At 50.2% G+C, this 27653-nt stretch overlaps 1 protein-coding gene across 1 annotated transcript; it reads right to left on the reverse strand.

The window, feature by feature from the left end:
• Window positions 1-15906: 15906 nt before the first annotated feature.
• On the reverse strand, window positions 15907-17849 carry LOC120697908 (transcription factor RAX2-like). The gene is made up of 3 exons (XM_039981288.1): window positions 17226-17849; window positions 16919-17048; window positions 15907-16818 (listed from the first exon to the last, which is right to left on the reverse strand). The coding sequence occupies exons 1-3, from the start codon at window positions 17359-17361 to the stop codon at window positions 16263-16265; spliced, it is 822 nt and encodes a 273-aa protein (XP_039837222.1). The 5' UTR covers window positions 17362-17849; the 3' UTR covers window positions 15907-16262.
• Window positions 17850-27653: the final 9804 nt, after the last annotated feature.

Raw genomic sequence — 27653 nt, forward strand, 5'->3', positions numbered from 1 at the left:
CTAATCATGCTTTGTCAACACTCTGTTTGGCTGCCATTATTGAGACAAGACGGGCCCATCAAGTTGTGTCCATCTTGTCAAACACAGGAAATCAAAATTGCATCAATCAGGAAAAAAAATACTGCCACTTGGAGACCTATGTGGCGTGGTCCTTCACTCCTCTCTGCGACCATCCTCTGGTAGCCAGTAGAAGCAGAAGCCTAGAACTAGAAGAGGCTATCATTCAGGCATCAGCTCACGTCTCCACAGTTTCAAACCTAGACCGCCACAATTTCTAAAGATGCCGCTCGTTTCCGCACACCTCTCTCATCTTTTACACGCCCAGGGACGACGGCCGCGGTGTGAACCGGCACCTTCGCTGGGAATTCCGCCGGCCCCAATGATTGCCTCCGGTCACCGGTCTCGCTGGCCGCGTGTTATCGCGACCGAGCGTGGCCACCGGAGTCATTGACAAATGAGCTAGGAATCTCAAGGGCGGCGGGACAAACCGGCAAACGAGTAGTATATGTAACACCCAGGTATTAATCCTTGGTAATTAAGTCAATTAAAGTGATTAGTTTTAAACTCACACGGTAAAGCACAAACCAAAACTTTTCCTGTCAGCTTGGCCCGGACCGGTCTGACCGGTATGAGCGACCGGTCTGACCGGCCTAACCGAGTTGATGGTTTTGGGCCCCACTTCATTTAAATCACTCTCTCACTCCCTCACTCACTGGTTCACTCTCTCCCTCACCCGTCGCCCCAGCTCTCCTTCTCACTCTCTCCCGTGCTCTCTCCCTCACCCTAAACCCTAGGGCCAAAAACCTTTCTCTCAATTGGATTCCAAGGCCGGGGAAGGATAAATCAGCGTGGGGGATCGTCTTCTCCTCGATTCCATCCCTGGGGGGCAGGAGATTCAAGCTCTCCCCGTGGAAAGGACTCATTCAAGGTAATTTAGGAGTTTGGGTCGATCTCGTTTTCTAGAAAGTTTTAGTCGAATTCCTCTGGTAGAACACATCCAAATATGTCCAGGATGCTAGTGCTTAGAAGGTATTTGGTGTTGGTGGGCGATTTTCGCCGCGCCAAGGTTTCTAGGTTCTAGTCTGCCTAGGACCGGTCTGACCGGTCAGAGGTCGGAGGTACCGGTCTGACCGGTAGCGTGTAGCGTGGCTAGGTTAAGTAGGACCGGTCTGACCGGTGTGGGATGCTGGTCTGACCGGTATGGGTCCGGAGATTCCGGCCATTTGTCTGGATACTATGGGTTTGTAGTGACCTGGCCACTCTGAGCTTAGGTCCGGGTTCTCCGGACTCGGGATTCCGGATACTCCGAGTATACGCCCGGATACTCCGAGTATACGCCCGGATACTCCGGATTTTTGGTCTCGAGTTGTGTACAGGCCGGACCGGTCTGACCGGTTGGGGTATACCGGTCTGATCGGTATAGTAGGGCTGAGAAGGGTTCAGTTAGGGTTAGTTGGTGCAAATAGTTAGATTTTATTTTGGCTTTTGGTTATTTGTAGTTTTATAAAATCTTGCATACATTTCTCATGACATATGCATATGCATACGTATAGCAGCCGCGGCAGAGGAGGTCGTATACGAGGTGGTTGCGGAGTCACAGGAGCCCCAGGGGCAAGCCCCGCCGCAGGAGGTTCGCGAGGAGTCGGCCCAAGGCCCGGCTAACCCCAGTGTGGTGCAGCAGATGCAAGGCAAGCCCCGGTGCATGTCCTATTATTTTTAAATTATGACTCACTACGTATATGTTTTATCTATTACTTGTGCATTATGTATTAGGGATTGATTGGAACCCTAGCTGCATAATCCATAGGTTTCCTTGAGTTTACTAGTAAGTCTAGGTCGATAGCGGTGCTAGGCTAAATAAGTCCGGTAGAAGTCGGGTGGCTTCGTGTCACTCACGAGACACAGGAAAACTTTAGAAGCCGAGTAATTGCCGGTTACTCGCGAGATGCATTACTATCTTCGTACATCAGTATGGTTGAAGTGGTTTGAAATGGTTTATGGAGATGTGAGACCGGGCGGGGATGATGGTATTAGGTTTGGCAGCAGGACAGGCTTCCTGGGTGTCTTAGCCCCGTCTGTGTCGATTAAGGACCGGTGGATGTGGCAGTGCTGATCGGGGATTGAATTGTACTAACCGCATGCCGGGAGTAGGAGGTAGTCGAAACCGGTAAGCCGAGTACTGCCTTGCTTCGAAAGTATAGGAACCCGCACCCAACTCCTGGGGCGAGTCGAGTAGTCGCGGAGAATTGGGATGCATATGTTTACTTTTGGTGGTCTCACGTTGAGCTCGGCTGACCATATGTCGTTGGGCTGGTTCCTGTAGTTTGAGGCGGGGAGGGGAATGGTTGGCATGTATAGTCCGACGGGGCAAATACGTGCCGTGTTGGTTAGGTCCACCTTGCAAGGTTAAATCGAATCGATTCGCCGTGTCTCGCGGATATGAGGGTCTTGATCTCTTTGTCACACCATAGCGAATGAGTTAGGGTATTAGAGATATAAAAATGGATATAAATTCTGAATCTTAATTGGATGCTCCACATGTGTGTGTAGATAGGCAAACATTAGTGAGAGTCTAGCTATATAAAATATGCGACTAAAACATTGAAAGTAAGGATACACCTTTAGTTGCTATTTCTGCAAAATAAACCACCAGTCAAAAGCCTTGCATGTCTAGGTATGTGGGCTAAGTTATACCCACTGGTCGGGTAAGCCTTGCTGAGTATTAGTATACTCAGGGTTTGTTGCCACAATTATTATTTCAGGACACCCGGACGTCGATTTCTGCCCCTGTTGTGTCAAGTTCATCCGCCGGGACGCAGAGGGGTGGCAGGTCGAGGAGCGAGACCCTTAGGTTAGGGTGCTGTCGGGTTGTGCACTTGTGGGCTGAGTGTGCAGCCTTTCTGTTTTGTGTAGACCGGTCTGACCGGTCCGTGGGACCGGTCTGACCGGTGGAGTCGGTAGGCAGTGCCGACCGGTCCGACCGGTTGGTAGAACCGGTCTGACCGGTCTTGAAGGAGCTGAACTGGTGAAAGATAGAGTAGTTGTAGGATTTTTTATATTTGAACTTCAGTCGGGTCTATTGTAAAGTTAGGTTTGTAAATTATTTATGTATTTGAACTCCGTTTGTAAAACTTAATGTTTCATATCGTGCTCGCTCTTGTATTTTTAAGTATTGTGTCATGTTTGTACCATCTGCGCCCACCTTCGCGTGGGACTACCGGTGTTGTTTCGATCGGGCCGTGGGTTGAGAAAGGATCGCCAAATTAAGCCGTTAAGCTAATGCGCCCGATGTGTTCAAATGACGGCCATTATGCTTAATTAGAGTTTTAATTTGGCGGTTCTATCACAGTATAGTTGATGATGGAAGAATCCTTCAGAGCTCCTATGCTTGCGTTCAGAGACATTCTAGCGTCTGCTGAGCTGAATCCCGGCTCCCGGGCGGTTCAGATTCAGAGTGCCTGGGGTATCACTTGGGGACAGGTAAATGTTAAGGGATAGGGTGATAAATCTCATGCCACGAGTCCCTCGTCAGTGGCATGCCGGAGACTGGCGACGGCGACGGCGCGGCCGCAGGTGCCATTTCGCCGGTCAGGCGGTCACCCTTCCCGCTCCAGCGGAAACCAAGAGCACGCGCAGCCACAAGCGGCATGGCCACGGCACCGCTACGGACGCCCGGGGTAGCGTAGCATAGCATGGCTCGTCAACCTGCAGACCCACACGCGCACTAGCCGCTGCCGCTGCGACACGACTCGTCTCGCAGGGGGCGGCCCCGCGCCCCCGCCCCCGTACGCTCGATCGCGACGAAGGCAAAGCCGCCGCCCGCCGGCCTCCGCGCGCGTCGCTTTCGGCTCTCTGCCTTTCCCAGCTGCCGCTCCCATGCGAAAATCCGGGTGCCTTATGGAGAGCTCGCTACACACGGCGACCCGGCGACGGGGAGGATAGAACCGCCTGGTGTGAAACGGCGCCGGCTGTCGTAGATGCCTCGAGCAGGCCCGGCCCTCGCCAAAAGGGAGGTCGGTCAGAACGCGAGGTCCCCTTGGTGCCTGCGCTTCTAAGCAAGGAAAGTAGGGACCAATTAACAATACCAAACAGTCCTCGGAGCAGTAAACAAACTGCTCCTTATCGATCGCCACTGAACTTTTGACCTGCTGGGCCTCGCGGATTTGCCTGCCCGGAGAACATTCCTCGGACCTGTTTGAAAACCAGAAAGCGATTTCTTCGCAAGTTCGCATCCTGCATCAGCAGGAATGCAGGGTGACTCTTAACGGAAAAAACCCTCCACCTCAAGGCAGAAACGGGCCTACGAGAATATGCCCGGTGAGACAAAATTACAAAGGGAAGGGCGTGCAGCTAGCCAAATTAGCAGCTGAGCTCCGGCTTGACGCCGACGACGCCTGAATAATCATGTTGGACTAGACAAGGCAGTTATCCTCCCCAACCTATGCCAAAACCCCCCCTCTACATCTCGCAGGGTGCCCTGATTAAAGAGGCAATTTTGTGGAATATTCATGGCCCGGTACCGACAAGCGCAAGGGATCGATCGCTCGGAGCGAGGGATTATATGTTTCTGGCAAGTGCGTACAGTTGTTAAAAGGGAGATCGATCGGCAGTTGATTGGGAGAGATCACCGGTCGTTGCCGCTTGTTAAGTATAGCTCCATATGGGGGCCCTTCTTTTTGAAAGAATATAGGGGCCCCTTCTCGTGATGCTATATGCTATGCGTGCATGGTTGTCAATCCGCGCCTAACTTTTGTTTGTTTTGCAGTGCTTGTCACAGGGTCAAAGGCTCCAACTTTCTGCATAATTTGGCCTTTTGATTTCGCTGCCTGTTCTAGCCTGTAGGTCCTGTTCCGGAAGGCAATGGCTTATCCCTGTTGGAACAGCAAGGCTCTGTAGTAGTCTTCAATTCTCTGAGGCATATTTTTCTAGTGGCACAGTCCGCACAGGAGGACGTGAGGCATGTGTTTAATGGGCGATGAAACATTCAAACTGACGACACGAAAAAATTCAAAAAAAAAGTCCTCGAAATCATGGCGTCGCTGAATCCTTTTTTCCCTGAAGAAAAAAGCGCGCATCCTTTACCGACAGGTTAAGAGCGTCGGGTGATGCAGATACTGCGAGACGCGGGCTTTTTCAGTTTTTTGATCATGTGATCCTCAGGCCGGGTACCGATTGAGAAAGAGACAGCAGCGAGGCCGTGCTGGTCGCTCTCCAGCTTTGCTCCTCTCGCGGTCGCGGGGCCTGCCGCTGCGAGCCACTCACCACGCCCGTCGCTTTTGCTGATGCTACAGTTGCTCGGCGTAGGCGCGCTCCGTCCCCGTCGTAGCTCTGGTCCGCCGCGGCGTCGTGGAAGAGTAGGCCCTGGCCGTGACCGCGGGGAGGCGCAGGTGCCGTAGCGGTGGGGTCGAGAAGCAGGCGAGGAGGCCTAGCGGAGGTCAGCGGACGGCCCCAGGGAGCAGTGAGTCATAGGACGTGGGTTGACTGGTCAACCATTTTGGGAGTGTCCTGTCCTGCCCCTAGGGGGTAAATGAGATAAGTACAGTCTATCCTCTCATTTGCGTACATTTTGACTTTTTAATGCCAATTACTAAATGCAACCAGGAACCTACTTGCATATAGGAGCATTGCACCATTTGAAAGCTCTAAGAAGTCTAGTACTTTCTAATGCAATCAACGACCAAGTTTGCTTGAGGATTGGTTGAATTTTCACTCGCAGTTTGGAAAATATTAGCCGTAAATATGAGTCCCTTTCTTATAGCGGAATCTAGTTATGCTATGTCTGGTAGTCGGTTCGCTAGGAACTCATACTTCTAGCTTAACACATGCATGGTTTTATCTTAACAGTTGACACACTTGACAGTGCTGCTCCGCTTCCACGCAGATGGTCCCATGAGTACCTTAGTTCCATGCAAAAGCTTTTGCGAGAACCCGATCTGATTTTCGTCTTTGCAGCCTGCATGCGTCTATTCCAACTGATAAAAAAAATACACGCGGCACGTTCAGTGCGTTTGGTGGGTGGTAGTTAGGTCGTCGTTGGAGTAGCAATGAAAGCAAAGCAACCTGCATGTCGTTTCTCCTCATCGTTTTCTCCTGCCAGCACGGAGAGAATAAGGACTTGTTTAGTTGCGTAAAGATTTGGGTGTAAAACATTGTAGCACTTTCGTTTGTATTTGATAATTATTGTCCCGCCATGGGTTAACTAGGCTCAAAAGATTCGTCTCGCAAATTACAATCTAACTGTGCAATTAGTTATTTTATTTAGCTACATTTAATACTTCATGCATGCGTTGAAACATTCGATGTGATGGGGAATCTTGTAAAGTTTTGGAATTTTGAAGGGAACTAAACAGGGCCTAAGGCCGTGTTTAGCTCAACGCGCAAAAAAATTTTGCGTTAGAATCTTGTTAATTTGAAATACTAAATAAAGTCTATTTATAATTTTTTTTGCACAGATGGGTTGTAAATCGCGAGACGAATCCAATGATGCTAATGAATCCATAATTAACGGATGGTTACTGTAGCATCACTGCTGCAAATCATAGATTAAGTAGGCTCATTAGATTCGTCTCGCAATTTACAACACATCTATGCAAAAAGTTTTATAAATAGACTTCATTTAGTACTTCATACATGTGTCGAAATATTTGATGTGACTTTTTTTCGTTTGCGGGATTTATGGGGTGTCATCTAAACACGGCCTAATCCGTCCTGAACTGTGAGCAGACCTGTAAGAACAAAGTCCCCTCCCCGGAGGGATCGATTATCCACGCGTACCTGTCTTGACTTGTCGCGTGTCGCCACCTACTTCCGATGTCGAAACGCCTACGCGGATCCTCTCCTCCATCCTCGAGAGTCGATGTCAGCAGGGCACCAACAGCCGAGCGAACCATAAAGACGTCATCAGTGAGTGTACCAGAAGAGAAAACGTCAACGAGCTCCAAATTGAGCAAAATGCAGCGTATAAAACCGTTTCCATTTTTTTTTAAAAAAACAGAGTATAAAACGTCATGGGATCAGTACAGAGTGTTGCTGCGAGACAACAAAGTTTCACTTCGTGCTGCATGATTTTATCTAGCGCAAAGGCTCACTTAATTTTCGTGCTACGTTTCTGCACAAAAACAGCACGCAACAACTATTCTTTCCCATCTGAAAAGGTCGTTATATGTCTTGCTGATTTTTTTTACAGCCACTCAGACCACTCTGAATTCAATGCATCTGAACATTTGAGTCAATCCGCAGCAGGCAGTAAACTGACGGCGAGAGAGAAGGTGGTAAGTGTAGTATTGGGAAAAAGTCTAAATTACTCTCTTAAACTATAGCTAAAGTTTGGATAACTTCATAAACTATTGTTTGGTTCATTTTACCCCCAAAACAATGTATTTTGGTTCAAATTACTCCATAATACAATTTGTCTTTTTCATTTCTCCTTGCATAGGTGGAGTCTTAAGTTGAAATTTTACAAGATGATAGTACACATCATAATACATCTTAAAAAAATACATCATAATTTTTTATTATTATTTTGATAGGTTATGATACATAATAATAAATTAATTATTGGAGTTCAAAGTTATATGATAAATAACGATGAAAAATTTATAAGAAATTTTTTAATATTCATTGTGATGTCCATTACTACTCTACAAAATTTGAAATTAAAATTCAACTTGTGTATAGAGAAACAAAAAGGACAAATTGTATTATGGGGGTAAAATGAACTAAATTGCATAATTTAGGGGGTCAAATCAAGTTATAGTTTAGAGGGTTATCTAGACTTTGGCTATAGTTCAAGGGAGTAATTTAGACTTTTTCTTAAGTATTATAAGGTCACATAAGCGGGCAATAAACTTGCAACAACCAGCTGAGATATAAGTCCCAAGATAGCTTGTGAGGGGATGAGATGGACCATATATTAATAACAGAGCCTATATCAACCATAACTTGTATGGCTGTTAAATGGGCTGTAAGTGACGTGAAACTAGTATAAAGCCAACAACAAACTAAATTATAAGCCTTGATCTAATGTGACGACAAATGGATGACGCAAGGCTTAGTTTTTTTTATTGCCCAAGGAAAGTACTGCAATGCCTAATTATCAAGATGGAACGTGGAACAGCGCCTTGCTTCAATAGCTCGGAAAGTTACCACACCAATCTATCTATACTATAAGGAACCAAAAGAATTGAAATATTTTTTACCTAGATTAGTCTACTCATCCCCCTCACAAACAATCTTTTTAAGGCCCACATGTAAGCAAAAAAAGTTTGACAGGGGAGAGGGTGGACAGATTTTCGTCCACGGCGCCAAGTGATCCCGCCGATCGGCAAAAAAATTTTGCACCGCGCCTCCAGCTACCCGCCCCCGTCTACCCTCCTTCGTGATTAGCCTCTTCCGTGATTAGCTCTGCATGAAAACTTTCCATTCACGCTGCCTGGAAATTTAAACTGATCGTCTACCCTCCTTCGGGATTAGCCTCTTCCGTGATTAGCTGCATGAAAACTTTCCATTCACGCTGCCTGCAAACTGGTCCTCCACTGCTCGCGCGTATCATCCCGGCTTGTGCTCCGACGCCGCCGTGGTAAAATCCCGGCGTCGCCCGGACCGTCCTCGCTGCCTGGTCGCCACGCCATCGGCCAGCTGCGCGACTCCCGCCGGCCACCTGCGACCTTTCCCGGCGATCAACCTGTCGCACGCCGGCCACCTGTGCGCCGCCCGTCGCATGATCGTGCACTCGCCTGATCCACCTACCGGCCGCCGGCCACTTGCGCGACGCCCGGCGGCCACCTGCGCGCCGCCCCGCGGCCACTTGCAACCTCTCCCGCCGATCCATCTGCCGCACGCCGCCCGCCCGCCGTCGAGATGATTGCGCCGGCGCTGCTTGGAAGGTAAACCCTAAACTCTAGCCGGACGTCTTTCCTTTTGGCACGTCGTCGGCCACCTGCGACCTTTCCCGACGATCAACCTGTCGCACGCCGGCCACCTGTGCGCCGCCCGTCGTATGATCGTGCACTCGCCTGATCCACCTACCGCCCGGCGGCCACCTGCAACCTCTCTCACCGATCCATCTGCCGCACGCCGTCCGCCTGCCGTCGAGCTGATTGCGCCGGCGCTGCTTGGAAGGTAAACCCTAAACTCTAGCCGGCCGTCTTTCCTTTTGGCACGTCGTAAACCTTAGCTGGCCGTCCTTTTGCAGCACCCTTGCATGTTTGCTTCGCCGTCGCTGCCAATGGTGCCCTAAACCCAGGATCACGCTGTACAACGTGAACGCGCTACCAATCACCGCGGACAAAGCCGGACGGCACGACCACACCGACAACCACGGTATACGTCAATGGCGCACCGCGATTACGACGAAAACCGTCTTCCGCTTGGGGATATAACCAACTCTCGTAATCAAGATTCTGGTTCTAAAAAAAGAGCAAGAGTTTTTGAAGATGGTGAGTGCCACGACATTAGTTGTTTGAAGGACAAGTATTTCAAAGCATATTTTTGACGCCATATTTCTCCACCTCTGATATTTCTCCACATCTGATTGTTAGATGATGATCTAAGAAAATTTAGGCGTCAAAAAGCTAGAGAACGTTATGCAAATATGCCGCCAGATAAGAAGGTAGAACTCAATGCAAAGAAGAAGAGAGAAAACTATCATCGAAAGAAGGCAAACAAACAATCTGTTGGTTCGTTACATGTTGCTAGATAATTTAGGAAATATATATGCAAAATATTATGTGATAGATAAACTGTGAAAGATTTTGATGGCAGCATTGACAGACACACCCCAGTCAGCGTTGCTACATAATGATGAGATAAACTGTGAAAGATTTTGATGGCAGCATTGACAGACACACCCCAGTCAGCGTTGCTACATAATGATGATCAGTCTATTGATACTCTCATCGATCATGTGTTTCCTGATTGAAGCGTCCCCTCATAAGAGAAGACTTAAATGTGTTACAAACATCAGTCCCAGGAGGCTGATGACACATTTATTACATCAGATGGTTCATTACCGTACAATTCTACGTGGAAGTGAGCAGAGAAGCGCCACTATCGCGAGGATTACAATCCACACACACGCAACGATATTAAATATAAAGAGAAAATCATCAGTCTTGCGTCATGCGGTATCTCCTGCGGGTGACCCTAATCCACAGGCAAGGCTGGGTGCAGGACGGTACCCTACTCAACGTCCTCTGAAACGAAGTCTGGGTCTTCCTCTGTAAAAATTAAGAATGGAGTGAGTACAAACGTACTCAGCAAGTCCAACCACACCCATGGAGGGGGTATAAACAGAGTAATATGCACAAGGTAATTCAAGGATAAGATTAAGGTTTACTTTTGCGAAAACAATATTTTATGTAAGGGTTCATTCGAAAGAAAATATTTTCCAAAACCAGTTCTCTTGTACCAAGTAACACGAGGGGTTGATCCACACAGGATCCAAGTTTTAAACTGCTACCGGACTCCTCGTCCGCCGTAGCACACGGCACAACTGCCGGACACATTTCCAAAACAACTCACGCCAACCCATCCCATAGTAAACACTAGTTATGTGACCAAACCGTAACTCGCCCAGTACCATGGGCACGACTATTCGAATAGATTCTTAACTCTGCAGAGGTGTGCAACTTTACCCACAAGCGGGTAACCGCAACTCGATCACCTTAGTGTCGGTGCAGATCCCAACAAAGCCATTACCCACCTTAGCTAGACCTGACTAGCCATCACGGGATGCACCAAGGGGTCATTGACCTATCACAGAGGTTGTAACCGGGGCATAAGTCACACAGAGCTAATCCCTACTCCTTGATCACCCGTTGCTCTCAGCTCTCCTGGTGGCTATCAGACTAACTACTGGGGTTTATGCTAAGTCGTTGCCCATACAACGGTCGAGTGCTTTGCACGATAGTGGAGTTAGGTGAGATGACACACCAACTCGGTCCTTAGTGGTGACAAGATGGATATCTCCCTTCCTTGTCCTGCCACACAGGCACAAGCACACCAAACGGCAAATCACACAGAAATGCCATCCATCCCGTCTAGACTCATTTTTCGAAAATTTCCACTTTTATCCCTTCCCACACACACACACATTTTCTTTATAAGACAAATTGTATTGAGTATGAGATCCTAAGCGTTCTAGCAGCGATTAACGTCCAAACCAAACACATTCAGACATTAATCTAGGTGGTCAAGGAATGATTATAGCAAATCAAGGGGTGGCTATCCAACCGTGTTTTCAGCAAACAAAACATATGCAATTTTGTAAAAACTAGGACAAAACATGCATCAAAGGATGGGATTGAACTTGCCGTCTTCGAATCCTTCGAGGAGGTCCTGATCGAAGTGCTGTCCTTCGGGCTCGGGGTCGCAGAACTGCTCCTCATTCGCTTGCTCACAGTACTGCTCGTCAACGGGCTCTCCTTCGTTCACACCGTGGTCTACGACGCATACAAACAAACACACAATCAAGAAAAATGAAATAAAAGTTTTATCATTGAGCTCGAATTGGAAATAATTAAGATGTGGAGTTTGGGATAATATTTTGGGGCGGTTTCCTAATGGCATGGACAAAATTATGTCATGAGAGGTGTGGTAAAGTTTTAGGTAGATCCGAGGTGATTTGGCGCATGAAATGATAGGTTATATAAAGGTTTAAGGGTTAAATAAGGGGTCAGGGACCTGTTTGTAATTATTTCTAAGAGTGGAAGGGTTTGATCATAATTTCTAGAAATAACCGGGACATACTGAAAAGGTGTAGGTGTTTATTTATAATTAGTTTTATATGGTGGAAGGATCTATTTTGAAATATAACAAAAGGGGGGGTTTCTTTTGCAAAATGGTTAAAAGGGTGGAGGGGTTCTTAAAAGAATAGAGGGAAGGGGAGGGGGTTTTTGGCAAAATGCCCTGTCCTCTCCCTCCCCTCGCGCTGGGAAACAGGGGAGGGGGCGGCGCGTCGCCGGCGAAGGCCCTGGGCCGGCGGTCTGGCCCGGGAGCGGCTCTGGGTGAGGGAAAAAGGGAGAGAGAGACCCGAGGGGTCGATTCCCCCCTTCGATTTGGGGACAGTAGGCCCGCAGGGCAGGGATTCATGGCGGCGGCGGTCAGTAGGCGGCGGCGGCCATGGTGACGCCGCGGTGGGGGTCGATGGCGGCCAAGGTGAGGAGGGAGAGTGAGAGGGAGGCGAGAGGGTCCCACTGCACCTCTTACCCTAGACAGAGGCAGCGCGTGGAGGCGGCTCCGCGGTGGCCGACATTCGAGGGCGGCGGCGATGGTGGTGGTGGCGCTAGGAGGTCAGGGAGGAGGCGTGGCTCGTGGTGGTGGCGATTGCGGAGCTCGGAGGCGGGGCAGGGGCCTCTTTATAGCGGCGGGAAGGCGGTGGGGAGGGGTGCGAGGCGGTGGCAAGTCGGTGCCGGCCGGCGAGCGGCGCGGGGCGCCTTAATGGCGTCTGCGTCGCGACGCGGCGGCGTGGACGGCGAGGCCGGGGTAAAGCGACGGCTCGGCAGCGTACGACCACGTGGGGGAGGGGCCGGGCGCTGTGCGGCACAGGCGCGAGCGGCGAGAGCGGGGCGCCAGCGGCGGGCTGGACGGCGAGCGCGCGCAGGGGACCGAGGCGGTGCAGGTGTGCGTGTCACGGCGCGGGCAGGCGCGCACATGGGCGGGGTCAGGAGCAGTGGCGAGCGGGACCGGGGCGGCCGGCGAACGGCGCGACCATGTGGGCGCGTGCGCGTCGAGGCGGCGAGCGGCACAGCGGCTCAACGAGACAGGGTGCTGTGCATGTCGCGGCGCGCGCGGCGCGGCGTGCCAGGCGCGGCGAGCTCGTGCGCGTGCTGCCGCGGCTCGCGCGGCGTGCGGTTGCGCGGGCCGCGCGTGGGGTCGGCCGGGGTGGCGCGCGTGCGTGCGGGCGGTGGAGTAGGGTCGGCGCGCGGGAGATGAAGGGTGAGCCGGGCCGGGCGTGAGCGCGGGCGTGGTCGGGGCGGCGTGGTGCGCGGGCCGGGCGGCGTGGTGCGCGGGCCGGGCGGCGTTCGTTTGGGAGCGGTGCAGGTGGTACGCGCGCTCAGGAGGTGGGGAGCGGTGCGTGCATGGGCGCGGCGGGGTGCGGGAGCAGGGAGCGGCCGGGTGGCGCGCGGCAGGGAGGAGAGGTGCGCGCGCGGGAAAGCGGCAGGGGGAAGTCGGGCCGGGCGGCGCTCGGGTGTGCAGCACGGGAGAGGAGGGGGTGAGAGAGCCGAGCCAGGCGCGCGCGGTAGGATGGAGAAAGGAGAGAGGAGGAAAGAAAAGAAAAGAAAAGAAGAGAAAGGGAAAAGAAAAATGGAAAAAGAAAAGGAGAATGGAAAAAAAAGAAAAAGAGAGGAGAGAGAGGGAGAGATTCTTTCGGCGGCGATCGCGGGGTGCGCGGGCCAGGGGAGGCGTGCGCGTGCGGCCGGTGCTAATTGCGGTCGGCGGTCGCGCGTGGGCGACCGGCCGCCGAGCGGCGCGGGACGGGACGTCGGCGAGGAAAAAGAGAGAAGTACGGTCAGCGGAAAAAGGGTGGAACGATGAATGAAGTCGGGTGTCGGGACGGCGGAAAATTCAGGGAGGGGTTTAGGGTTTAGAATTAAATGAGCTCAACGATGAAAAAGAGTTTTGAAAAATTTCAGCGTGTGATTTATTTGGTGAATTTTTCGGGTCGTTACACTAATCTAGCTAACAACTGCACCTCCATCCGTTACATGCGCGAGCGTGCTATCTTGTCAATAAGAAATGAGTATGTTGATAGCCTCAACGCGATGATGATTGCAAAGTTTCCTGGAGAAGAAAGTGTTTACTACAGTCATGATTCTGTAGATGATGACTCAACTAATAACTATCCTCTTGATTTTCTGAACTCAATTACTCCAAATGGTCTTCCTCCGCATGAGATTAAAATTAAGAAGAACTGTCCTGTCATACTTCTTCGAAATCTGGATCACCATCATGGACTGTGCAATGGAACTCGACTTATAGTGAAGGCTTTTAAAGACAATGCAATTGACTGTGAAATTGTAAGTGGACAGTATGCTGGAAATGGAGTTTTTATACCAAGGATTTTATTGTTTCCATCAAAAGACATTTCACTACCTTTCAGGTTCAAGAGAAAACAATTTCCAATAAGACTCAGTTTTGGAATTAATATAAATAAAGCTCAGGGTCAAACTATACCAACTATTGTGATCTATCTTCCAGATCCTGTTTTCTCTCATGGACAGCTATACGTTGTCTTATCAAGAGGTGTTTCACGTTCAACTATATGGATGCTAGCTAAACCTAACAAAGATCTTGATCCCACCGGCAGAAGAACCAAAAATATTGTTTTCAGAGATATTCTACGGTCTTCAAAATGAAGGTATCTCATATGATGTATCTTTTTTTTAGTGTAGATGTTGTTGGTTATCACTAATACATTATAAATTGAAAGGGCTAATCTGATTGATTTTTTTTACTTAATGGAACTTTAATCGTTTGTAGTGACACCGAAGTCCATCATAAATGGGATATGAGTTGGAAATTAAATTCTGGTGATATGGTGTGAAGATTCTGCATCATTAAATTTTTATAATATGTATGTTAGATGTGGCATTCATATGTGGATTTTCTGAAAAAAAAGATGTGCTACAATCAAGATATGATCAATGCAAATATTTTATTCTTACCTTTACCCTCCTATATAATTCTTGCGATGTCATTAATGGGTTGTATGTATGTATGGTCATGTCCATATGATCTGTATATTTCAAAAATTTTATTTTGGGTAAATTTGTATCGAACAATGTACTAAATATTGTATCCACAAACTAATGGTAGATATGGCTATAAATATATATTTTTTGTAACATAATTCTTTTATTTAGTTTTTCTAAAACACGTGCGGACCCTACTAGTCAAGCTGTAATAATCCCAGTTAATTGACTGGTCTCCGTATAGTGACGCAACGTTCAAACTTGGTTACTGTCAATATGATTTCATCGTCACAACGCGGTGATTTTTTTTCCATGTAAATTCGCAATACGTCAACGGAAAATCTTCGTAGGGCACACTGCCGAAAGGCCCTCGGATCGTCAAGAAGGAAGCTTCGCCGAAACCGATGCTACATGCTACTAGAGGAGTACTAGTTCCCTCTCGTCTTGCCACGGTCAATTAAGGCCCCGGGTCCCCCGTTCTAGTCGTGCCCGTGAAGTCTCCGAGCTGGTCACTTTACGAGACAGACAGCGATCGTAAGTGCGATCAATATAAAATGACACGGCTCCATGACCATGTGATCCGAGATTGGTTGACTACGATCAGTTCGTACGTGCCGCCCGGAAGGAAAAAAGGGGGGATCGGAAGAAGAAAAAAATTCTTGCGGGCCCTCCAAAGAAAATACTACTCTACTTTGTAACGTGATACACAGGGGCAGGGTCGTGTGAACGGGTCAAGTCCGAGCGCTGTGTGCGCATGCGTTGCCAACAGCGAGCGAGCCCCTTGCGAACTGGTCCATGTCCGGTACACATCGCCTCCGATCCTAGGCTTCCTCGTCGATCGCCCACGGTAAGAGAAGGGCAGAAGGCATCCCTTGAGCACGTCGAGGGAAACACGGAAATGGTACGAGGGCGCGAGTCATGCGCGCATGCTACCAGTGACGCTGTGTCGCTGTGCGACAGGCTAACAGTGGCCACTGATCCTAAGTGGCAGCCTCCCCTGCTGGTTGGCACCGAGCTACTACTGCACTGTCACTGACCGCCATGGTCACTGGTCAGTGGAGTAGCATGGAGCGAGACGGGGACAGACAAGACGCGCAAGAGCTGTGGCTATCAGCGCGGCGGCGGCAGGAAGGAGCCACACCACATCGTTCTCACGGCTCGTCTACTTGTGCATGCTGACAAGCGTATCAATCAGCTGATAAGGTTTTCAGAGTAGACTCTCGTCGAGCAAAGCATAATTCACATCTCAAATCGTACCAATTTACATGTATAATAGACGGCAAAATACCGACCCAGCCACGGTCTGTATCCACGCGAAGGGGGGGGGGAGAGAGAGAGAGGGAGAGAGAGAGAGAGAGAGAGAGAGAGAGAGAGAGAGAGAGAGAGAGAGAGAGAGAGAGAGAGAGAGAGAGAGAGACATGACAGGAGAAGCAGTGAGGAGCAGCCAGGGAGCTACGGATCCTATGTACCTTCGCGCGACGGATCAAGCTCTCCAATCGTCCACAAGTCAATGGAGCAATCGAAGCTTTTTTTCCGCGCGACAATCCCCCACAAGCAGAGCCCCAACTCCTATGTCAAGGTGTTGCAGAGGCCCTGCGGCTTGGCGTCGGAGGCAGCGGCGCCCCACATCTCGGCCATGTTGGGGAAGTAGCACGCCGAGAGCTCCAGGGCCCGGTCCTGCAGCCCAGCGTAGAAGTCGCCGTACGGGAACAGCTGCTCGACGGCGCCTCCGCCGACGAGATCGGGCAGGAACACGTCGTCGTCCAGCGCCGCCACGGCGCCGCCCGCTGCCGCGGACGACGACGCCCAGGCGGCGCCGCCCAGCTGCGCGACGGGCGGCACGGGCGCGAGCTCGGTGCTCCGCGGCGCGTCGAAGCGGATCAGCCCCTGGTGCTGCTGCGCCTGTGGCTGCGGCGGGTACGCGGCGAAGCGCGCGTCGCCGCTCGAGCTGGTCACGGACGAGGAGGCGGGCGAGAGCGCCGGCGGCGTGGCGGGCGCGGCGAAGGCTCCGCCGGTGGCGCCCACCACGGCCGCCGCCGCAGCCTTCTTCTTGAGCTTGGTGTTCCAGTAGTTCTTGACGTCGTTGTCGGTCCGGCCAGGCAGCTTGGACGCGATGATCGACCACCTGGCATCGCACCGGCAGCTCGATCATCAGTCAGCTGCACGCTCGCACGGTGGCGGGAATCGCAGAGGTTAATGTTAGAACGCTGCCAGCGCGAACCCACCTGCTCCCGATCGAGCTGTAGAGCGACAGGATGAGCTGGTCCTCCTGTTCCGTGTAGCCGCCGTGCTTGATGTCCGGCCGCAGGTAGTTGAGCCACCGCAGCCGGCAGCTCTTGCCGCACCGGTTCAGCCCTGAGGATCACAAGTAGGTTGTGGGGGAAACGCTAATTTACTTCAGAAAATCTGCTCGAAATCTTCACTCGCCCCAGGACCAGGAGCCAGGGTCGCTGCTAGAACTGAACATGATGATCGGGCTCGCGGCGCCGCTCGTTCAGTGCAGAGGAGGGAGTCTGGGCCCGGAAAGTGTACCTGCTTTCTGCGGCAGGGCGATCCAGTTGCCGCCGATGCCGTGGCGGCGGACGTAGCTCCGCAGCTGCTCGTCCTCCTCCGGCGACCAGGGCCCCCGCTTGACGCGCGCCTTGTCGCAGCACGGCGCGCGCCCCATGGCCGCGGCAGCCGGCGGCCGAGAGACGAGCACGCGGCACGCACAGGCAGCGGCTTACACACGCACGCAAGAACCTTCTCTTCCGAGACTCCGACCTGACCCGAGTAGCCGTAGCCGCAAGTATGAGACGGCACCGGGTGATGAGCTGCCGGGCTACGGAATATATAGCCAGGGGCGCGGGGCCCGCGGGTACGGCCGATGGAGCCGCCGTGAGCGCCCGTCGCGTCGGCCCCCGTTCCGTTCCGCGGTCGTACGGCATGATGGATTGGCTTTGCTCCCCTCCGTTTTGTCATCGCGGCTCTTTTGACCACACGGGGGCATTTAACTTGTACCATTATAACGAAGTGCTCCTCCCGAGATACCATCTTTAAAATTGGCACTACAGAATTACCATCATAGAAAGAAAATCAATACATATTTACTATTTTTGCTCGCGTGGCACACCAGATCGTCGCTCCACGCTGGATCCGAGTCAGCACGAACAAGCAAATGAATGCCGATGCCCCTAGCTTCTTTCTTCTCCACCACGCGCCCTGCAACCTCCTCATCTTCGGCCTCGGCGTCGAGTCCCCGCTCTGGCGCTCCCTGCCGCCGCCTTGTGCCTTGCCGCCGGCCGCCGCACTCATCGCCACGGGGCTCGTGACCCGCGCGCGCAGGCCAGAACGCCGCCGCAGCTGCCACGCTGTAGACGCGCCCGTCGCGGGCGGGGTCCCCCGCAGCCTCCCGCTGCGCCGCCGCGCGCCACAGTCCCGCTGTGCCTAGCGCGCGGTGCCGCTAGCCCCGATGCCAGGACTCCGCCGGACGTAGCAGCAGGAGGTGGCCCGGCGTTGGGCGGCAAGTGTTTGAATGAATTACTGCACTCCCGTCTCGCGCTCGTCCGTTTCACTGCCACCGCTCTGTTTTTCCACCATCGCAGTCTCCAGCGAAATCCGCCGCCGTCCGTCCGCTATCCGCCCAACCCACTCGCTAGAACCTGTGTCTAGGAGTCATGAACCCATCCATCAAGCTACTGTCCTGCCTCCTCAACCCTACACTCAAGCGCCGCCATCATCTTCAACCTCGGGTCACCACCGTTCAGTGAAGGTGAGGTCGCCGGTGAGGAGGGGGTTTCCGTGGTGTTGGGCTAGGTCGGCGTGGTCTAGAAGCGGAAGTGAGGTGTGAAGATGGTGTAGGTGGGTTTGGTTGGCCGGTTCCGTGCGTGTCTTCGCCGGAACGCGGGCTCGCCGCCGTGGCCGAGCTGTGGCCATGGGGGTCGCCGTCGAGCCCTGTGCTACGGCGCTTCCAGGGCCAGGATGGGGGCCTAGGCGTGCTCCTGGGGTGCGGATGCTGCTACCTTGGGTGTCTGTCGGGGCTGCGGAGCCTCAGAGCGGCTGGCTGCCATGCGCCACGCCATGGCCGTCGCACGCGTTGGCGTTCTGAGTCTGGGCAAATGGCGTGTGGGCGAGTTGGGAGCTGGTGCGCGTTGGGGCTTGGTGTCTGAGGGAAGAAGAGAAGAAAGGAGCTGAGAGGAGCGGGTCGGGGAGGACGGGTCGAGCGCGCGGACGAGGGACTCGACGGCGCCTTCCTGGATCACGGCCTCCCTGGCAGAGCCGTTCCCCCTGGAGGCGATGGCGGCGAGTTACTCCATCGACTGGATTTGCGCCGCGTCGTCCGTGGCGGCGCCCTGCGAGAGCGACACGAGCGCCGGCACGGCCCCGGCATCGGCCACCATGTACTTCCTGATCTCGTCGACGCCCGCGAGGCTCCGCAGCACTCGGCACGCCGCGCACACGAGCTCGCCGCCGCTCGCGCCGTGGTCCGCGCATACGGTGAGCAGCGCCGTGAGCCGCCGTGCGCGGCGACGGCCCAGACGTTGTCCGAGTTCTCGGTGAGCCTGCAGAGCACCCGCGCCGCCGCGCTGCAGGCGCCCGCGTCGAGGACCCGGACCACCGGCGCGATGACGCCACCGACGACCAGGTCGCCCCTGTGCGCGTCGGACCCGGCGATCACCGAGACCGCCTCCAGCGCCTCCTCCTGGACGTGCGCGTCGGGGCACTCGAGCAGCGCGACGAGGACGCGCCGTCGGGGACGTCGGAGGCGATGACGCGGACGCACTTCTCGTCGTCGCGCAGCACCTCGGCGAGGCGCGGCCACGGCCTCCCTCCGCATCTCGGCTGCCCGGAGCGTGGCCGCAGAAACTGGCTGGAGGAAGAAGAGAGCCCAGGGGCTCCACGGTCTTTTTCCCCTACTATGTTGCCTCGGATACGAGCTGGACTGCTCTGCTGGCGTGCCACGTGAGTAAGAGTGGTAAAAATATAAATATTTTTTCTCTTCGATGTTAAATCTGTAGTGCTAAAAATAAAGGTAGCGATCGTTATAATAGTAAAATGTTAAATTCCCCGACCACACGAGTTTTTCTTTTCTTTTTTTTTCGGTGCGCGATGTCGTCTCGTTGGAAGGCTTCGCTTTTATTAAGTTTTAACCATGGTCATGTGTGGTCAAATGACGTTTTGTTTTTACCTGTAATTTTTTCCGAAGGACGTTTTTACTGATAATTATTGCCACCTTTTTGGGTGCTAAAGGTCCCGTGCTCCGACTTCTGATTCCGTGGAGCACGTGCTTCCAAACGCTAGCGGCGTGAGGATTGAAGCCTGAAGTGGCAGGTGTTCTTTCTCCGTCGGAAATTCAGGCAAATCCATTCCACGATGAAACCTGCAGCATGGCAGTATACTGTCGGACACTCCAGCTAGCTCCCGCGTGTTTGTCAAACTCTTGCCTTAGCTGCGCAGACATGCGTTCCAACTCGGATCCGTTGGACGTTTCCGTGTGGCGGTGCCATTTCGACAATAGCTGGGTCGGCGCTTCCTGTCACGACCCCAAATGTAAAAACATGCTTAACATTTAGTTAACAACATCATGAACATTATCAAAACATAATAAACCATCATGTGCACATGTTTGCATATGTTTGAATAATTTTTGTGTATGTTTGAATATGTGCTCGTTAAGAAAGTTCAAATTTTGTTTTGCAACTTGGTCCCCAAATTTTTATTTAAATACTAGATTTCAAATGTTGATTTAAATATATTTTTTTCAAGATTTTATGACTTTTGAAACAAGCCACAAAATTCAAGGAAATTTCAAAAATAGTCTCTTTGTTCTTTTTGCCGCGACCAAATTACAAAATATTTTCGAGTGATTCTTGTTGCATTGTGTTCTTGATGATTTTATCTATCTCCAGTAAAAATTTGGTGAATTTTTTAGCTCGGGAACACCTTTGTTTTGAATTTCAAACTCGTTTTCTTTATTTTCCTCGCCCGGGCCCACCCGTCAGCCTCCCCTTCTCTTCCTCCTCCCTGTTCTGACGCTTCGCCGACGCCGGCCAACCTCGCACCACGCGCCGGCCATCCTCGTTCCACGTACATCCTTATCCGCGACCGGCTCCTTCTTCCCCCACCCCAAACCCTAGCCCTGCTCCACCATGGCCGCCGCAGTCTGAGCTCCGTCGCCGCCGCGATTCGCCGCCGCCGGTGAGGTCCTCCCCAATCTAGCGCGCGCACCGCCTAGCCCTCCCTATCCTCGACCGATTTGGGCCCTTACCCGGCCTCCTCCCCCTCCCTGCTGGGCTCTCGGTAGAGCTCGCCGTCCGCCGCCGCCCTACGTCGCCGCGCCGCCCGTCCGTCGCCGCTCCTCGCCTGCGTCGCCGCCGATGAGGCACACCGCCGTTCCCTCCACCCCGTGCGCGGCTTCCCTTCCCCACTCCGGCCCCACCTCTCCACGCCGCCTCGCGCCGCGTGCACGCCGTGGACGCGCCCACGACGCGCCTTGGCCGCGCGCACCCCGGGTCAAGGCCCCCCAGCCTGCCCGTGGGGCCCACCTGTCGGCCTCTGGCCTGGCTGGTGTGGCCGGATCTATGTGCCCCTAGCATTTTCAAGCAGGTTTATTTAAGCAGCAAGTTTGCAAAATCTATAGAAATTCGTGTATAGCTCCGAAAAATATGAAACTTATTTTGTTGGATTCCTCTAGATTAGATCCACTCAAGAAAAATATTGTTTTTCATGTCACTTTGCAGTAGATTTATCTATAGTTTTATCTTGCAAAAGTGAGTTTAATGCTTATTTATTTGTATATTGCTCTAAAAATTCCAAACCAAATTTTGTTAGACTCCTTGTGAAGTATACTTTTCAATGGTGTGACTTGCTCATATGTTTCCTTGATTTTTGTTAAAGTTTTAGCGTGTTTTCTTATGTTTTGTCTGAAAATAGTTTAATGTAGAACTTTTTGCTGGAAAGTGATAAAAGGGTGAAACCAATTTTGTTAGCTTTTTTCATGCATAGTATCTATGATAATTTTCTTGGATTTGTTTAGTTAAGTTTACAAGTTTTTTCCAATTTATCTTATTTTGAATAGCTGAAAACTAATATATTTATGATTAATTATAGGAAAATGATTTTGCTACAAAACCAATTTTCATGAGTTCCTTGTATTGTCCTCTCAATGCTTATTTTATTCCATAATTTATGTTTGTGGTGTAAGTTCATTTCTTAATTCTTGCATCGCATTCATGCATTTTAGTGACCGAACCGTCGGAGGTCGAACCCGTGGAGCCCACCGAGTCCGTTGAGCCTGAACCCGGAGTCCCGTTCATGGTCGAGCCCGAAGTTAACCAAGGCAAGCAGCTAAGTATAATTCCTTACACCTATTTAATTTGATTAGTTTAGTTATATCACCGGATAATGTTGGGTTATATATAATATGTATGTATTGCATTCTTATACCTATCTGCATGCATTATCCTTCCTTGATTTGTTATCCTTGTTCTTGGCACTAGTTACTCAGTTAATCACTTAACCTGACTAGATGCTTGCCCTGCTTAGAATATAGCTTAGAATAATTATATTACTTACTAGAAAGGAATGGCTGGAATATCACACTTACCGTTAATCCTTGATCGCACTGGTTTGGTTTGGTTGTTAGTGAAGTGGTAGTACCGAGATTCGAGCGGAATGGTAGAGCCTAGAGAATGAAGTCACATGAGCATAGTCCGCTTGGATCGATTAAGGATCGAGTGGATGCCATCGGCCTTAAGCACCTTTCCGTGCTACTACATATCCAATATAATGGTATGGATGAGCCAATTACCTTCTTTGACTTAACCATTGGGGTCCGGTCCCGGATACGTGGCCAAGGGCTATGCAGGGAGGCTTAGCGGGTCCCCGAGTGGAACTATGTGTAGGAAAATTTAGATATGTCCTCGGTGGAACTAAGTCTCCACGCGCAAGCTGGGCGTGTCCTCAATGGTTGAGCCTTGTTGGGAATGGTTGACGCGAGTGTCCCCTTATCCAACTCTAGCAGGTTGGGTGAGTCGCATGGTCCTCGCATCGTGTGGGTAAAGTAGTACACCCTTGCAAGGTTTTAATCAATTCGAATCGCCGCACTCTCGGTTATGAGCAAGCTCTTTGTCCGTTGAACTCTTCGTAGAAAGTTCCGGTTATGATGGAAATGATTCATGGCACCTCTGTGACTCATTATATTGTATACTCTTAATGTACTAAAATTGTATGGGGGTTTGTGCAATATTAATTAATTCTGATAGGTGATAGTGTACAGAGCTAATGTTTATGCAATAATTACTTAACCTTAAAGTTTTTACTTGAGCCATTGCATGATCCTTGTTTATTTAATCGCGTAAGTCTTGCGAGTACCTTTTGTACCCAGGTTGCTTTCTAAACCTAGTTGCAGGTGAGCCGAAAGTGGTGTTCGGCCACTTCTACCCCGCCGATCCTAATGCGGGGGAGGAGCAGGTCGTTGCGGCTGCGGTGATGTCCTTGAGTAAGGCATCATCATCTTAAGTATGTTTTATCGTAGCTGAACTCCGTGAGAGTATGTAAATTCAATAAACTTTAAGTTTCTGTTTAATATGTCTTTCGTGAGCCCAAGGCTTGTAAAGAAAGTTTGAACTCACCTATATCGAACTTGTAATATTAAATGTGTAAAATTGCTCTTTGTGGATCATCGGCAATGTACGTGCTTGTATAACGGTACGTGTGCTTAATCCTGGGCATGTGGCCAACACGTACCGGGACTACCGGATTTGCGGTCGTTTTAGGTGAATTGTATTGATTAAGTGCCTCTGAGATGTGGATTAACACGTGGCGTGTCGAGAGACGGACACGTGTTAACTCTCATCTTAATGGATTAATCAATAATTTTCACTTAAACCGAGTGCAAATTGGGCGGTTTTCACAACGGGTATCAGAGCTGAGGTTCCATAAAGTGAACCTAAATTTGGTTAGTGGGGTGAGGGTAAAATAAAATTTGATTACTTACACTAATATTTATTTCTTGTTAAAACTTGAACTTAAGGATAATTGCTATCCTTCTTTTTTTTATCCTAGAGCTTATTTTCTCTCTACTGCTTCTTTTGTTTAAATCAAAATGTGCTTAATCCCTCTTTTCTTCATGAGTATATGGCCCCTAGTTCACCTTGACCTTGGAGACTAGTGCTTCGGACATGGTTTGTTTTCCCACGCTTTTCAACGAGATAGTAAGAAGGGCACACTACATATGGATGTTCAAGCATTAAGTCTATTCTCGTGAATGGTATGGTGGACTGCGTGACGACTCTACAACTTGAAGCAAGGATGGTGGTTGGATCGGAAGCCTACGACTCTCAAGCAAGAGCAACTTCATCGGACGCGGCCATTCAAGAGGTGGATCGTGAAGCAATAGCTCGACTTCATCATGAGCATCGAGAGCTTAGAAGAACCCTTATGCTTACCTGCCGGTGAGAGGATCCTAGAAATGTTTTGTGCCTTGAGCCATCTAAGGGAGATGAGAGGATGGGAGTCACCCATTGTCCTAAGTGCTAGTAGGAGGGTTGTAGCGCTGCTGGACAATGCGGTTGGTAGGAGGGTTGTAGCGCTGCTGGACAATGCGGTTGTTTCGGTTCGTGAGTGAGTGTTAGAATGTTAAGGCGTGCTCACGATGTGAGGAGACGACATGTTGCATTCATACCTCGCATGCATGCACTCATACGTTTATAATATTGTTGGAATATAATTGTGACAATTTTTCACCCTTTTGTTCCTAAAACCACCCCCACTTGCTCATATGAAGTTCATCTTTTTATTCTCTCATGTGTGTACCCAATCACCATCAAGAAAATATTTAGATAGCTCTCCACACCACATCATGCCCTCTGTATGAAAAACTAACCTCTACTTTCTTATATGTGTACAAAATGCTACCGAAGAAACCCTAGACATATCCTACCACATCACTCCACCCATGCTCTTGTACATTATCCCTTTAATGTTTTTCTTGTCTAGGTGAATATGGCAACAATACAACAGGAGCTTTAACCCTTCCTCTTTACCTACGAAATCTCGGGACGAGATTTTCTTAAGGGGGGGGGGAATTGTCACGACCCCAAATGTAAAAACATACTTAACATTTAGTTAACAACATCATGAGCATTATCAAAGCATAATGAAGCATCATGTGCACATGTTTGAATAATTTTTGTGTATGTTTGAATATGTGCTCGTTTAGAAAGTTCAAATTTTATTTTGCAACTTGGTCCCCAAAAATTTTATTTAAATACTAGATTTCAAATGTTGGTTTAAATATATTTTTACAAGATTTTATGACATTTGAACCGAGCCACAAAATTCAAGGAAATTTCAAAAATAGTCTCATTGTTCTATTTTCCGCGACCAAATTACAAAAGCTTTTCGAGTGATTCTTATTGCATTGTGTTCTTGGTGATTTTATCTATCTCCAGAAAAAATTTGGTGAATTTTTGAGCTTGGGAACACCTTTGTTTTGAATTTCAAACTTATTTTCATTATTTTCCCGCCCGGGCCCACCCGTCAGCCTCCCCTTCTCTTCCTTCTCCCTGTTCTGCTCGGCGCGTCACACGCGTCGCCGCCACCGGCCAACCTCGCGCCACGCGCTGGCCATCCTCATTCCGCGTGCATCCTTATCCGCAGCGCCCTCCACTCGTTCGCCATCTCCTTATCCGCGCCGGGCTCCTTGTTCCCCCACCCCAAACCCTAGCCCTGCTCCACCGTGGCCGCCGCGGTTTGAGCTATGTCGCCGCCGTGATTCACCGCTGCCGGTGAGGTCCTCCCCAATCTAGCGCGCGCACCACCTAGCCCTCCCCATCCTCGACCGATTTGGGCCCTCACCCGGCCTCCTACCCCTCCCTGCTGGGCTCTCGGCAGAGCTCGCCGTCCGCCGCCACCCAACGCTGCCGCGCCGCCCGTCCGTCGCCGCTCCTCGCCTGCGTCACCGCCGGTGAGGCTCGCCGCTGTTCCCTCCACCCCGTGCGCGCCTTCCCTTCCCCACTCCGGCCCCTCCTCTCCGCGCCGCCTCGCGTCGCGTGTACGCCGTGGCCGCGCCCACGGCGCGCCTTGGCCGCGTGCACCCCGGGTCAAGGCCACCGGCCTGCCTTGACCTGGCCCGGGGGAGCCCCTGCCCGTGAGGCCCACCTGTCGGCCTCTGGCCTGGCTGGTGTGGCCGGATCTGTGTGCCCCTAGCATTTTCAAGCATGTTTATTTAAGCAGCAAGTTTGCAAAATCCATAGAAATTCGTGTATAGCTCCAAAAAAATATAAGAATTGTTTTGTTGGATTCCTCTAGCTTAGATCTACTCAAGAAAAATATTTTTTTTGCATGTCCGCTGTAGATTTATCTATAGTTTTATCTTGCAAAAGTGTGTTTAATGCTTATTTTTTTTGTATATTGCTCTAAAAATTCCAAACCAAATTTTGTTAGACTCCTTGTGAAGCATAATTTCTAATGGTGTGACTTGCTCATATGTTTCCTTAGTGTTTGTTAAAGTTTTAGCGTGTTTTCTTATGTTTTGTCTGAAAATATTTTAATGTAGAAATTTTTGTTGGAAAGTGATAAAAGGGTGAAACTAGTTTTGTTAGTTTTCTTTTCATGCATAGTATCTATGATAATTTTCTTGGATTTGTTTAGTTAAGTTTGCATACCTTTTCCGATTTATCTTGTTTTGAATAGCTGAAAACTAATATATTCATGATTAATTATAGGAAAATGCTTTTGATGCAAAACCAATTTTCATGAGTTTGTTTTATTGTCCTCTGCATGCTTATTTTATTCCATAATTTATGTTTATGGTGTAAGTTCATTTCTTAATTCTTGCATCGCATTCATGCATTTTAGTGACCGAACCATCGGATGTCGAACCCGTGGAGCCCACCGAGTCCATTGAGCCTGAACCCGGAGTCCCGTTCGTGGTCGAGCCCGAAGTTAACCAAGGCAAGCAGCTAAGTATAATTCCTTGCACCTATTTAATTTAATTAGTTTAGTTATATCACCGGATAATGTTGGGTTATATATAATATGTATGTATTGCATTCTTGTACCTATCTGCATGCATTATCCTTCCTTGATTTGTTATCCTTGTTCTTGGCACTAGTTAGTCAGTTAATCAATTAACCTGACTAGATGCTTAGCCCTGCTTAGAATATTTATATTACTTACTAGAAAGGAATGGCTGGAATATCACACTTACTGTTAATTCTTGATCGCACTAGTTTGGTTTGGTTGTTAGTGAAGTGGTAGTACCGAGATTCGAGCGGAATTGTAGGTCCTAGAGAATGAAGTTGCATGGGCATAGTCCGCTTAGATCGATTAAAGACCGAGTGGATGCCATCGGCTTTGAGCACATTTCCGTGCTACCACATATCCAATATAATGGTATGGATGAGCCAATTACCTTTTTTTTGACTTAACCATTGGGGCCCAGTCCCAGATACGTGGCGAAGGGCTATGCAGGGAGGATTAGCGGGTCTCCGAGTGGAACTATGTGTAGGAAAATTTAGAGATGTCATCGGTGGAACTAAGTCTCCACGCGCAAGCTGGGCGTACCCTCAACGGTTGAGCCTTGTTGGGAACGGTTGACGCGAGTATCTCCTTATCCAACTCTAGTCGGTTGGGTGAGTCGCATAGTCCTCGCATCGTGGGGGTAAAGTAGTACACCCTTGCACTTCCGGTCCCGTCTCAAGAGCGGGATGGTCATACGACTCCAGGGCTCTGAGTAGCACTGTAGCAGGCGCGCATGATTCGTGGCGCGGTCTAGCACTGGGCGAATTTCGTCTTGTTACACTAATTCTAATGAAAGTATGATAAGAGTGTCATACTAACTATTAAATATTATACTACATCAGCAAATACATGATAGAATCATTTATGAGAAAAAAATGAGAAAAAAGTTTAATGAGATAAAAAAGGCGTGTCATTACTTTGACAATTCTCCGCTCCAGCAGTTACTAAGTTTTG

Source organism: Panicum virgatum, chromosome 3K (genome assembly GCF_016808335.1).
Source record: "Panicum virgatum strain AP13 chromosome 3K, P.virgatum_v5, whole genome shotgun sequence".
In the NCBI taxonomy this organism is placed as follows: domain Eukaryota; kingdom Viridiplantae; phylum Streptophyta; class Magnoliopsida; order Poales; family Poaceae; genus Panicum; species Panicum virgatum.

What these genes read in the sequence shown, in the direction of transcription:
- LOC120697908 (XM_039981288.1), bottom strand. Translation starts at nt 17,361, where the DNA reads ATGGGGCGCGCGCCGTGCTGCGACAAGGCGCGCGTCAAGCGGGGGCCC. An exon ending in CGCCCTGCCGCAGAAAGCAG is followed by an intron (nt 17,049 to 17,225) that starts GTACACTTTCCG and finishes TGTGATCCTCAG; the next exon opens with GGCTGAACCGGTGCGGCAAG. An exon ending in TACAGCTCGATCGGGAGCAG is followed by an intron (nt 16,819 to 16,918) that starts GTGGGTTCGCGC and finishes GTGCGATGCCAG; the next exon opens with GTGGTCGATCATCGCGTCCA.